General features: G+C 31.7%; 1 protein-coding gene across 1 annotated transcript in view; it reads right to left on the reverse strand.

The window, feature by feature from the left end:
• Positions 1-15,480, reverse strand: part of LOC130442345 (protein unc-13 homolog A) — a 194,818-nt gene that overhangs the window by 30,157 nt on the left and 149,181 nt on the right. The window contains exon 10 of the mRNA XM_056776375.1: positions 2,198-2,339. Coding sequence (XP_056632353.1) covers positions 2,198-2,339 — 142 coding nt within the window. The remainder of the gene's footprint in view (positions 1-2,197; positions 2,340-15,480) is intronic.

Consider the following 15,480-nt stretch of genomic DNA (forward strand, 5'->3'; position numbering starts at 1 on the left):
TTAGCTCCATAAAAGGTTTGTGATTTTTAGTTAGAAACAATCAGGCAATTTAAAAACAAAATTAAAAAAAATCTGCTCCAGTAGCGTAAAAAATAGGGGGCCAGAAATGATAACTAACCCTGACAGCGCGTCATTGGTTCGATATTTCCAAAGTTTGTTTAAGTCAAAATATTACTTTATTAAGGAGCATATTGGTCACCAAATTTGAAAAAAAATTTTTAAGGCATTCTTAATTTATGGCAAATTTTTGTTTTAAATTTTGAACATCTTATATCTCAGCAACTAGGCCCCGTAAGGGTTCGTATTCCTATATCAAAACGAATCGTTTATTGAGATCTCTCTGTGGTAGAGCGTTGTCGGTCGAATATACAAACACCCTGTAGGAGTATTACATATATGTTCAGCATAGAGATGGGAGTGAGATAGAAAACATATTGTTATAATGTGAATAAAACATATAAAAAAACAAAAATTTTCAAATTTATTTAGGTTATTTTGCTTAATATTGTCGAAATATTCTATAAAGAATTCAAAATTATAGTATTTCGATTTTATAGGTATACTATTTAATTCAAGAAAATTAGGATTTTCGGCGATTTTCAATTTCCAAAAATACATAACAATTAATTGGTTGGAGATACGATAGTGAGTGTGAGGACTTTTTTTATTCAAAATATTGTATAGATTATGAAAAAAATCAATTTCTTGCAAAAAATGCATTTTTTCTGGTTTATTTAGTTTTATCAAGTGTCATATTACACTTTTATAATCGGGAACACCTCCCGGAATTTAAAAAAAAAATTACGAATAAACAATTTTGCAAACGAATAGCTCTGGTCTATTTGTAATATCATTCGATACGATAAGTAAACCACTAATCGGTTATCAATAACATGAGATAATGAGTAGACAATTTACAAAAAGTGGAACTCATATTTTTTTCAAATTAGATTTCTGACGTAACATGTATGTAAGAATGAAATAAGGAAGCTTAAAAATTGAGAGATATGTAGTCTCCAGCTTCATAAAAACAATAAAAATTGCTGTGCATAGAATCAATTCTGGTTAATATTTTTCAAGTTCTTATCAATGTGCAGATCTAGAAACTTGTTATATAGTCTAACGTAGTTTGTTATATTGTGTCAGTTGTAGACTAGAAAATGGTACGATGAGTCTACCCGCATCTCTAGTGCTATAATTGTGAACATCAGAATGAGTTGACTTATCTCGTACACCTCTATGAATACACAGAAGTTATTCAATTATATACATACAAGTCAATGATAGGATCTCATATTCCATAAAGAGTTCGCGGTAATGTACTCGAATCCTTGCATTGTGAATAATAGACAAAGCAGTGTTCTGGAGAGTGAAAATCCATTGCTAGACTTGCCCTATAGAGAGATACCATAAACCAGATTATTGTGGATCAAAGCAGAGTAAGTACAATCACTGCCAATGTAGGAGCGTAAAAAGCTATGATGAATTTTTGAGCATAGTGAATCTAAATGCTCTTCCAAATTGATACCGGGATCTAATGTGATTCCCAATAATTTCACAGATTCCCCTCTGGTATCGTTTTACACAGCTAAAAGTTATTTTTCCAGTTTTTGCTTCGTTTAAATTCAAATTGTTTGAATCAAACCAAGATTTAGTTACCTTTATATTCTTAATGCTGCCGCTTCCATTCCCTTTTGTGAGGAATGTAACATCGTCGGCGAATAAAATGATCGACATTTAAGAGATGCCGGTAAATTGTTTATATATAGCAGAAACAATAATGTTCTAAGTTTCGCTCTAATTTCTGAGTTCGCGAAGTCAAAGGGTTAAATACATAATGGATGCTATCAATAGAGTTTTAGATTGCCTGAATGGTGGATTTGTGCTTCTGAAACTCACATTGACATTCAATTTTCAAAGTTATTTTATTTTAAATAGGAGGTAAGTCTAATTTTTATCAGTATTTAAAATATTTTAGAGATCACATCTATGGGCCTATGGGTGTTGACGAGATGAAGTCGCCACTTTTCAACACTGGAATTATCTTTGATATCTCCAGTACCTGAGGCCAGTTTACCTTGTATTATTTATAACATAGAAAATTGGTTTCATTCCAGTAAGAAATTAGTCAGAAATAGAACATTATTACAGAAGTACAAATCTATATCAAAAATAATAAACTAAAATCAATACTTACAAATAAAACTTTTCATCCCAAACAGGATTTAGCTCTTGAGGCATAGTTCTTGTGCGTTTTTTCACTTTTCCTACTTGAACTGTGACGTATGGATCCGAAGTTCCACTTTTGTCTTTAGCTATCAACCCTTGTGCTGATTTAACTAAACCCCAAAATTAAATAGTTAATATTTCGGCATTAAATCAAAAGCTAAAGCGGTTCTCGTTAGAAAATCTTCGATTAAACCAGCACCAGATCATCTAAATAGATTTACTCGAGAAACGCCTTAGTTTCTCTCTGTAGACGTTATTAGTAGAAATACGTTACAGAGAAATTAATTTTGCGATAATATTGATATATACATTAATGCAACACATCACAACATTCAAGATACAACACTTTGACAGACGATTAGAAATCTTCTTTCATGCAATATGCTGGCAGAAGGCGAGAGATATAGAGAATACACAACAAAGCTAAATTGCTTCGTGTATTTCCTATTAGTATGTATGTTAAATAACAATATTCATAGTGTGTTTTCAGAGTGTGTTTATTGCTGTTTTACCTGCGTGTTGTCTGGCCATACTGTTCGATGAACCCTGTAAAAATTTAGGCAAACAGTTTTTAAGTATCAGACTCCCATTTAATCACTTCATTTGTATATATTTTGAATTGAGAATAATTAAAATTTTTTACAATCATTTCATGTAATGATAAAATATTACCTTGTCATACACTATATATCTAATACTGGGTAAGCGTTTTAGGATGGAAATTCAGAGGGTGTCTCATAAGTAATGTCGATTGTAATATGTGAAAATTTCGTAATATATCAAGATTGGTTTTTAATTCTATAAAGAATACATTGCTTCACGTTCTTTTGATTAAGACTTGTCGTCTTTAAACATACTTTGATTGAAAGAGGGGTTCATTGGTTTTTTTTTGGATAGGTTGAGGACATTTCTTATGTTAAGGAAGGGATTTATTGGGTTTGGCACTGATATAGTAATTACTCCTCTGTAGGGTTGAAGTTGTGGTGAATGTTGTGTGATCTGTGCTGAATTAGGCTGAAAAACAAGAAAAAAAAGCAACAATGGAAACGATGAGTGAAAAATAAAGAAACGCCCGATAAAAACAGATAAAACAGATATTGGAGATATATTTGTTTGAGCAGCCATGGCATCAAATTAAAGGAAAAAATACAGCTAATGAGCAAACGACATGGCGTTAGTTAAATCTCCCCTGGACCCTCTAAAAATACGACACATCGCCATTTGAAATTAGGTAATATATATGATATTTTCCAAGCGAGATTCAAGCGACACATCAAGTGTGTAAACAGCTCTCTGCTCTGTCAAAAGATGATCCTTTTATTAACTGCATTGTCACTTGCAATGAACCAGAACAATCCAAACATGGAGTGGTTGGACAAAGGAAAATTACCAGAGCCCGTTGAAAAGTGAGGTTGATTGAGTCGATTCTTGTTGCGTATCTGGTGTACTTTAAAATCCTTCCAGATGGTCAAGCTAAGCTTATAGTACACAACTGATACGAATCTGTGCGGTTTTATTGGAGAAATATCCAGGTTTATTTAACCCAAAGCGACTTCTCTCACAACAAGACAATGGTAAACCGCTTACTGCGAAGTTGCTCAGAATAAGATCGAAGAAATTGCTAGGATTGAACTCTACCATTGCCAGCATTTAGTCTGGACCCTGCACTATCAGATTAATATTTATTCAATTCATGGCGAATTTCTTATGTGGGAAGAATTTGAATCCAAAGGAGATAATGAAAATAGAGTGCGGCAATTTTTTGCATCTAAAGTGAATGAATGGTTTTATTAAGTTCTCAAAGAGGTTGCTGAACGTTGCGTTAAAGTCATAGAATACGATGGACTGTACTTTAAATATTGAGGCTTTCTTTGTATGATTATTTAGTAAGCAAAATGAACATTAGAAATCGATACAATTTATGAGACATCCTCCATATTTATAAATGCTGAGTTATAAGTTTTTCTCGTATCCTAACTAAGACAAAAATATAAACTTAAAATAATAACATTGCATAAATGAAATATTGGGATTTGAAAACAGAAGTAGTTATTTTAAAGTTATAAATTTCCACAAAATCTACTTAATTGCTCTTATGGTATTAGTTAAAATGTAATTTGAATAAATTATTGCGAAACTAGAAAATAGGGTTTATGTGCTAACCATTTAATGAAATGCAGTTCGTGATCATTCAGTTTTCTTAACGAAATTGAATAATTAGCTGAAATAATTTAGATTATCCTGCTCATATATTTTGAAATAATAAAAATAAATATTAGTTCCGAACCAAAATACGTGGAATGGCGAATATAAAAAGATAAAAATTTATAGCTACAATGTGTATTTCAATTGATTACATAATAGTTACATTTTTATAGCATCTTGGAAGTTTGTCATGGTAATTTTATAACGCTAACGATCAGTAGATTGCTTTTTATATAGAAAAGAAAACATTTATGACCTAGTGTATCATATAAAATTTCTACTATTAAAATGATTTACACATTTTTATAGCAGCAATTATGTTTCTAGATGAATAGTCACAGTGCTAAATTTACCGAAGAAGCTCCTAAAGCATTGAAGACGGTTTAGAAATCGTATGAGTAATTTGAAAGTCAAAATGAGTCAGTTAAGGACAAGGAGTTGTCTTTACATCACTAAAAACGAATAAATGCAAAAAGTTAATCCAATCATATTAGCGGGAGGAATCGGGATTGTAACCCAAAGATCCTACTGTAGATGTACATGGCAATTGTTAGACCAATCATCACATCGCAACAGCTACACTAGAAGTTTTTCTGAATCTCCCACCTCTGAGAATCTCAAATATCACTTAGAATGTTCAGATACGGAATCATCAAAGAAAAACCGTCCTTAAAAAATCTTGAACATGCTCCAGGATGAACTACTAAAAAAGTAAAAAAGTTTCACTTTGAGAGAAGTGAAAGGGATGATAACACCATAAAAAAAATAAACAGAAATGCAGCAGACTGAACTGAAAGCCTGGGCAACAGAATAAACATTTTTCAAGCAATTTATTAGTTGGGAATATCTGGGCAAGTTAAACGAGTTAGTCAAATAAATATAGTTACTCTGCAATGAATTTCTTGGAGGAGGGACACGAAGTAGCTGACATATTCGTTAAAGCAGGGATAGACAAACCCTTCAAAGGATCTGAACTCTTCTGTGGTATCAAGTACAGAGCAATAAAAAAAGCATGGGAAAACAATGTAGATAGGGGCAAAACCAATTACTGGGGCAAATTATAGAGGCCGAGAGAGATAAAGAATCTCATGGGAAACCAGAGAAGATTTGCTGCAAGTATCAGCCTAAGTGAGGACAACTTACGAATACTAAAAAACTAATGCTAGACTTAGCAGATAATGCAGCATGCAGATTCTGATGCGCAGAGGACGAAACTTCTATTCACACTCTGTCGAAGAGTGAAACATTACGGACCTTCCCAGCACTATACCTTGGAGTTTATGGCATAGAAGACGAGGATCTCTGGAACTTTCTAAGAGGAAAAGGATGAATAGATTAGCTGTAAACACTAGGATCCCCTGTATTGCAGTAAGAAAGGGGGACACAATAGGTTGTGGTGTATATGATATCCCAATATCTACATATAAACAACCCAAAGACCCAGGTATAAAGACCCAAGTGGTAGATGCTTGCAGCTAATTTAACATTTTTTATTGAGTTTTTTTCGTACAACGCTTATATAGAGCATTTTTATGTATATCTATTCAAAACAATGTTAACGAGAGTTTAATTTATAGTGAATAACCCGGTACTAGTTGTGCGAGAATTGTTTTAGTTCAGTAATTAAATTTCGTTATACAAGAAATTACTCCAACACAATTAATTAATCTTGATTCTTCTATATGCAGCCAGAAATTATAGATTATATACAGATGATATTGGAAGATTTTACACGCCAATACTTGAAATAACTTGTGGTAATTTGAATTTTTCTACTGCTTCTAATTTGCTATTATCTGATTAAAATTCTCTGTGTAATAATGAACCTCGTTGACCGAGCCCATTTCAAATTAATGACAGACTTCCCTTACCATAATTCCACGCCATCATAATCTGCAAAAGCGTAGTGCTGCCCTTACACTTTGCTTCTATTTTTATTCTAATCCTCTTCTTTTTCAGCCTCAATGCGTTTAATTGAAATAACAATGAAATGTTCTGTGTATACATATATATCTCAATTCAACTTGAAACGCTTTACTTAATCCAGTGTGCAAAAAGGCGCTTCCTCTCAATATAAAAGATTCATTCGCGGTCAGAATACAATAGATCCAATCCAACAGACGTTTTTTACCTTTCTGTGTTAATACGAGTGGAATTATTTTCTGTTTAGATGAATGTTTATTTAATATTTATAACAGTTTAGTCAACCACTTTTTCATAGTACCATCAATTCATAACTCTGTTGACAGTGAGTCAACTTTCTTCCACAATTTTCGTGTTGAAGACCATAATCTTCATGGTCAGAATAACTAAGTGAGTGGTACCTTTACATGACAAGGAAAAGTACTGAGGAATATCTATACATTTAAAAAAATAAAATCCAAATGTTTGCACGTGTTGATTAAGGCTATTGTTTTAAATTTCCAGATTTAGTATTTCCTACATGTTGTGGATTCAAGCACGTTAGATGTTGGCTTCTACAGATTTTTTGTTTGAAATGCTTCCAGCGGAGAACCACATTTAAAGTGGATGAACTAGACATTTTTCCCTCCTTTTCCGTTTACTCTTTCTTCATAGTTTATTCTCGGCACCTTCTAGAGTCAATCTCATAATCACGCAGCACTGTAAGACCTGTAAGGAAGCTGGTAAAAAGATATAGTTTGATTAAGAAGAGAAAGTCATATAATCTGGGGCAGCACCTTCAGAGTATTAGTTTTCCGATTTCCTTCTTGAACATGTCCTACAAAAAAAACATTTCGTGTTTGGGGTATCCTATATCTGATAGTGGATGAAAGAAAGAGAAGAGAAGAGAAAGTATGACGTCCGTCGATATAAACACTAGTCACTAGGTATTCATTTAAAAACGTACCACTCTCTACCTTAATTCTAGTGTTTGATCACTGAATATGATATACCTGATTTAAAGATGTAATAGTTTAAGTTATTTATATTTTTCTAATCATTTATTCTGTATTATTTATTGAAATATCACCTAAAACTTCTGTTCTCAGCTAACGGACTATGATATTGAGAAGTTAAAGGCATCAGTAAACCCCCCTTTCAAGATTTCAAGGTTAGAGGGTTGACATGATTTAGTTGAAAACCGTATCCCATTTACATGAGTGTGATGTGATGCGGAAAAGTTCTTTAAAAGGATCGAAATATAGTGGGTGGCACGTTTTCACGTAAAAAAACAAGAATTAAAACAATAATAGAAATATTTGAATATTAACTATGCTCTGGAATGAACAGATAATGAAAGCTCCGTTAAATTTTCTCATAAGTCTAGAAAAATGTGGAAAAAAGTCTCTAAATAGGTACAAACACCTGAGGACAAAAGCTGTTTGTCTTTTTTGGATTCAAAGAATGAGAAAACAGAAAAACTTCTGCTTTTGTGTTTCGACTGTAATATATCCTGAAATGTTTTCAGGCGATCAAACAATGGAAGCCGACAAACTTTTGGTTAGTTTAGTGATTTCAAAAATATGTAACCCTGAATGGTAGTATTTACTTTCATTGTTTTTTTGTGTATAAAGTCAGGAAAAAAACAAAAATATTGTTAAAAACGACAAACATAATCAAATACTTGATTAAAATATTCAGAAATTTTAGAAAAATTATAATTTTTCACTCTTCTCAAATATGCAGTGCTTAACAATTGCTTAAGATCATGAATATTTTGAAAATTTCTGTGTTTTACTTTCGTTCTATTGTAATAGGCTGATCATCTATTTCTACAGAATAGGTACAACTGAAATACGATTACATATTATGTGATAAAAGTTAAGTACTGTATGTTAAGTACTTATTATATAATTAGTTATCTTGTTGACCTATCCTTAGTACGAATGACACTTTTTACCCAATTATGCGTACTCTGGATCAAAAGAATTCATAACATTTTGAGATAAACTGTTAACTAATAGAGAGAATTAGTAGGGTCCTCGGGGATATTCAATTTTCCAGACATTGGAACCTAGAAATTATTTAAGCAGTTCAAGACTGCGGACCGGGCAGACCACTATATTCTGCTTGTAAATAGGAAAATAATTGCAACTCAAACTTTAATAGAATCTTCATCAAAAGCATTTATCGGTTCTCGGCTCATTGACGTCTCAATAACATATGATCTCTAGTGGATGCGCACTTCTTATCTTTAAATCAAACACATGTAACCGATTTGTGGCGTTTGAAATTATTGAGCCACTGGGGTTAAACAATGCCCTATTGATACGAGAAGTATAGTATGTTGGGTCCCCTCCACCTTGCATATATGGGGTTGCACTTTTCGTCATATAACAATTCCATGCTGAGTTTTTCAACGATGCGTTAGGACTTCGGTGATCCACAGTATAATTATAAAAACTGCAAGCTTCCAAGCTTGTTTCCAGTGTCTAGATACCTCAGTGTTTTAATGAGTGATAATACGTCCTTTATATGTTCTAAATTTTTCTTAATCTTTTCTCAAATAATTATTGTATGTTTTCTCATCTAATTGTATAGTCAAATTTATGTTTCGCCGTGAACTACCGTGAATTAGACCACCATCGCCTGGGTGCTATTTTCTGTCCAGCACACTCCAGAAGCAACGTAGCAGCAGATATAATCATTGTCAATACTCCACTGACCACTTTTTTCTTGTAATTGTAGTTTTGTTACTACCATATTTAAATACAAAATTTGTGATTAGGAATTTGTTTACTATTACATTTGAAGTTTTGATTAGTGGCAGCCATGAGCAAGAGACTTGTACAATGTCAAGTAACCTGAAATAGTCATCTATGCAAGTTATAGAAACAAAAAAAGGTTTATCATCATGTACAACTCACAAAAACGCTAACATACAACCATATAATGGAATTGACTTTGATCCCTATCAATTGTTGAGCAGTGTATATTGTGTGTATATTTTATTACAATTTTATGTTATAAAAATACCATTCGTATATTAATATCTTCATTATATCACATCCATTCCATAATGTAACGACTACAACAGCATTTCTTACAAAGTTCTTAAACACATAAATTCAATTTCTCATACTGGCAAAAATAATAAGTAAGGTTAAAGTGAGTGAAATAATTTCGAAATCAGTTTGAGAAATTGTCAAATATATCAATATTTCTGAACTACCTTTTATTGTTGACCTGAAAAAGAGATGTGTTGTATGTTAAGATATAGTTTTGAATGACGAGAAGTGTTGCATTTGTGAAATTAGTTTCGAAATCAACAAAGTAAGCGGTTTTAATAATAATGCAAGTTTTTAATTATTATCTACCTAGGCAGGCCTGTAGCTACATTTTACGGGCAAGCATAACGAAGAATAATTGAAGGACGCGACAGAGAAAGAGTAAAGTTCATTCTTCAACAAGTTATTTGATTTTGCATAAAAACTGCATAGATATATCAATTTCAAACGATAGATTGAAAAATGACAACACCTAGATGTGAATAATATTATAACCCTATTTGCATCTCAAACCAATAATTATTGTCGAGAGCATGAAACAACAATCAATTTTTAAATATATTGTATTCTTTAGACGATTGACGGATATCATGGTTGATCTTTTATTCATTCACGTATAGTGGAGAATGGAGACTCTTCACATTCTGAACTTCTTGAGAATCATTCACAAAAAATATAATCATAAATTCAATTCTAGATCTAAAGGCCATTGTCGAAGTTTGTTTTATGACTATTAGATACTGATACCTAGTAACTCATCCTTTAAATCTAATTATAAACCTTTCCATAGTGGAGAATAGATATTCTCCTCATTCCGTTCTTCTTATTTGAGAATCATTCACAAAAAAAATGTTCCGGTATTCATGATTACGGCCAAATTCAAATCTAGATCTAAGGGTCATTGTCAAAGTTTTTTATATGACTCTTAAATACTGATACCTATTAACTCTTCCCATAATTCTAATTATAAATTCTTCTATAGTGGAGAATTAAGACTCTTCACATTCTGAACTTCTTATTTCAGAATTATTCACAGAAAACATGATCCGATATTCATAATTAGGGCCAAATTCAATTCTAGATCTAAGGGCCATTTTTAAAGTTTGTTATATGAGTCTTGGATACTGATACCAATTAATTCTTCCTTTAATTTTAATTATGAACTCTTCTATTGACAATAAACTAATACCCCAAATCCTGTTGTACCAACTAAATAACATTTGATACAATAACTACTCCAATTTCCAATCATTGTTTCTGACTCAATTGTAATCTTTGAAGTAGATTGAGCTAATCTATAACCTCATTTCCCAAATCTCGTTACAAACTTTCAATTATCTCCCTGTAAAATGGTTGTCTTGTAGATAGAGATAAGTTGGTTCTATTGACAGCAATATTTCACTCCAAATGTGACAATATTAGAATCAATAATATGACTCATTCAAGAAACCATAGTTGTTTAAAAAATGAACAACAAATTATTCAATATTTGGTACATTGATAGTTATTGATTCCATGCATATTTTATTTTGCAGAACACATTCTCATTCCAAAACTGTTAATGCATGCTATATGCTTTCATAGGAATCGGTACCAGATCTACAAACTGATCAACTTTGGAGAGAAACTGACGAATTTGTTGGAAATAGATGTCTGACTAGTAGCTAGTATTTGATTGTTAATATTGTTCAAATGAAATATTTTGAGCCATATAAATATTTGGATACTGAGTCAGAATAGTACTCCTTTCTGATGTTTTTTGGCAGAAGCACAAACTGGATGTTGTCACTTATTCACTATCTACGTTCAGATTTTTTGCAAACATGCTTTTTCCTCGTGTCATTTTTGTGCAAGACAAGATCTGTAAGCTTCGACACTTTGCAGAAAAATTGTGTTTTTCAGTGGTAAAAGTGCATTAAGCAAAATTAAGAATTTGAAATTTGTAGATAGACAGTTTGAGAAAAGAGTTGTTTCTTTTATGGTTAGTAGAAATTTTGAAAAAAAGGAGTATTACAATAGATTGTATATTATCACTATATATCGGTAATGTACTGAACGATCACTAATGTTTTTTATATTCCAATGAATATTTGTATTTTGATCTCCATGGTTTTGAAATTACATTTTCCAAGATAGATTTTTTTATCATCGTGTGCACAAACTATAAAACCATTTTCCAAAAAGTATACTTACAGAATTATATAAGGCAGTTTGTCTTAGTTAAGGACCTTTCACATGCCTAGCTCATATTTCTTAGTTGAAAATAAGCCAATTTAAATAAATACGAAATCAGTCGCTTATTTTGGGTGTTGTGCGGTTAAAATTTTGATGCGATTTCAGTAAGATTTGTCAGGGTCGGTAATTATTATTGTAAGAATGTTTGGAGGAAATTTCAAAAGAATACTAATACCGAAACTGAATGAAACGCGTATGACTAATTTGAACATTAGTAAAAACATTTGTTTTTGTAGTAGAGAAATAATTTTTATGAATTTGGCGTTTGAAAACAAATTTTTCTCTATTATTAGGCTGAATTTTAATAGCGTCATATCTGAAATAACCAAGTTTTTAAGTGAATTTATCGTAATCATGGACTCGAAACACAATTCAAATGACACAATCTAATGATTATGGTATGCATCGTAAGGGTTACTGAAGTTGACGAAGAAATTTTAGAATGTGTTGAAAAAGATACAGAAATAAATTTGTAACAATGAGTGGGATACGTTATTCCGAAATGCACCTCTATTATTGTCGCTTTTTTAATGAGAAATGGAGAGGCAGATTTAAACTTTAGTAACACTATTCTGTTTATAGATAAATCTTGCGTTTTTAAGTAGATGCTCATCTTTGGACCATATCTATGATTTATACGAAAAAAAAAAAACTACACTAGTTTTAATGAAGACTAAAATTTATAATACAACTTATTCTCCTCATAACCAAGTAGTATTGTATATTTTTAATATTTAAAGCTAACGTTGAAAGGACATGAACTTCATTTTATATTTCAAAGAATAAATTGTTTTTTACTCAATTTTATGTTTAGACAGTATATTTTAGAAGTTGTTGATGTCTGTAGTAGTAATTTTTAACGGTCGAAAATAGATGTTATTATTATTTTTTTTTTGAAAATGTGAGTGAATAAAAGTTTCGAACAAGCCTTGTGTTAAACTGAAACTTTTATATATAATTTTGGCAATATATTGATATTATGGTTACTATTAGATTACGTGTCTTGAATTGTATTCGATATTGAAAATATTCTATAAAGGGTGAGTAGAAAGTTGAAAAAAAGGAATATTAATTAGAAATAGACAGGAAATACAAATGGAAATTGAAAGACATGGTTGTGTATTTATAATGTTTCTGTCTATTGATTAAGAGCACAGATGAGTGCGGGATGAGTGCTTATTCAGCTATTGATGCAGAAAATATTCACTAGATATCAAATAGGGGACATAATTGGAGTGACTCCAGTATTTTCACATGAACCATCGCAATAATTCTCGCGTTACTTCACCCTGACTTTTTCATGCAGTAAGATTACCCTTTCACTTAACATTGCATCGAAAAACCTTTTCATAATGGCAAAATAATAAACTGTGTTGATAATTTATCAGAATAATACGAAGCTCCAAATAAATATATCAAAATAATGAGTATCTAAATATGGTTGCTATAACTTTATCGACAGAGGATGTAGATGAAGTGCTGGTCGCTAGAAGTATAACAATGAAGAAATGTTGAATTACACAATTGTGAGGTTTTTTGACTATCTAAGCAGACACCCTGGCATATCCCAATACATCAGAAATGATGTCTTGTAAACGCATTTACCCAAGTCAGACAGAAATATTGACCTGAAAAGGTTTATGTTATTCAAGAGAAAATCTATGTATTTAAAACATATACAGGGTATTTTACAAAAAGGTGATCCCCCGTCTGGGATAGATAGAATACTGAAAAATATTTCAGGTTTGCTCAGTAAAAAAATTTCGTAACGCCATCCATATTCAAGATTTTTTACGATGTTGCCGCTGGCAACTTTATATTTATTTCTATACGAATAGGTTTTGGAAGTTAATAGAGGACGCTATTACCAAGTAGTATTGATCATAACTTTTTCAATATTAGATTTATTAAGCAAAATTTCAGGTAAATTTAAGCATCACTCAATTTTACACCAAAAAGGAACTCTTAATAAAACTCGATACTGTGTACGTTTTCATAATATGTTGATTTGAAAATCACAAGATGAAAATTTAAAAAAATGATAATAACACAAAATAGAATTCAATTAGAGTAGGTGTTCAAAATGTCTTCCGTTCTCACAAATAAACATGTCTATCCTTTTTTCCAAAGAATCCATTAATCTTCTAAACGGTTGGGAATCAGCTATGTCATTAAAGTGACGTTAAATTCTGTCTTTCAAGTCTTGAGATGACATTTACCTCTGTAGCATACACTTTTTGTATAAGACACAACCAAAGTGTGTAGTCCAAAGGAGTAAAATCGCATGACGCAGGAGTTCAATGAATAGGAGCTACTGCACTACCAATCCTTCGATTCGGAAAATGGTCACTCAAGCAATTACGACATTCTCTATCAACGTGCGGTGGAGCTCCATCGAGCATAAAAACGAATAAGTGATTAATTGAAAAATCAGGTACAAAACACTATTTAAATTTCCAGGTAGAATGTATGTGACAACCTATTAATTTCTTACCTAATGTTGCTGCCCAAATATTAACTCTACTCTAACCGGTAGATATACTGGTAAGAACTTTTGGACTTCTCTGTAATGATAAGAATGTAGCTGTTGCTCTTCAAGTACTTGAAGAAGACGTATTTTTTTGTCTTGCCACATTCCTTACGCTGTTGGATTTTGATAAACAAAAACAAAATTTAAATTTAAACTCATATTCTCTTTATTAATGGTTCTTGTTTTTATTGGCTTAACCAGAATTTATGTTTTTAGGTCTCACATTCCCAGTTTCTCGACAACGTTGTTCAATAGTTGTATTTTTAAACACTCAAACAACAGTTTGAGTCCCAGAACCGCAATACATAATCATCAAATTGTTGATTGTTTCATACTTAGGCCTACAATAGCTCAGTGCCCTTATTTATTTAACTTTGAAAAACAGGATCGTATACTAAAGAGACTGGATTTTACGCAACAGAAATTCTCAATTCACATAATGCTTACGAATCAATAATAACCTGAAATTTTGCTTAATAAATCTAATTTAGAAAAAGTTATGCTCAATACTATTTGGTACGAACCGTGTAACTAGCGTCTTCTACGAGAGTGAGGCATAAAAACAAATTCATTGGATCAATTGGATGTATCAGCTTCCAAAATCGTAAAAAATCTTAAATACGGATGGTGTTACAAAAATTTTTTATTAGGCAAACCCCAAATATTTTTTAGTTTTTTGTCTATCCTAGAGATTTTTTCGAATCACCCTCTATATTATTTCGGAATGTGATCTGAAATCGTGCTCAAAAATAAGTAGCGACATCAAGGATGATTGCTCGTCACCAAACCTATTGAAGATATAGCTGCGACAACCCCTAACGAATGACAGAAAACATGCTTTGAAAAGGGGAATAAAGGTTCTATAAAATTCTCTTTGCCGAATATCATTTTATACTTTATACGATGAAGACGACATCGTTACGTGATGAGAAAACTATTAGGGGCATTGGAAAACATCTATAAGTGAATGTTAACAAAACTGAATGCATTTCATAGAGATATTTGAAAAAGAGAATGTAAATAATAGAACGTGCTAAAAAATATAAATACTCATAAATTTTTACCGCATTATCACTCTGATTACTTAAATTAACAATCATTCTCTTATTGATCACCATAAAATTTAAGCTGTATTTGATTTTTAACTTGTATTTGAGGCTATAGAAAACATGATATAAGACGTAATAACACGTTAATAATTAGAGAGTGTTACAGTTCCTAATTTGAGAAATTTATAGACATCAATAATCGTTAATCTATATCATATTTATCGACCACACCTCTATCAAACCAGTGTAAATATGATAAAGT

The sequence above is a fragment of the Diorhabda sublineata genome, chromosome 4, assembly GCF_026230105.1.
Source record: "Diorhabda sublineata isolate icDioSubl1.1 chromosome 4, icDioSubl1.1, whole genome shotgun sequence".
NCBI lineage: Eukaryota > Metazoa > Arthropoda > Insecta > Coleoptera > Chrysomelidae > Diorhabda > Diorhabda sublineata.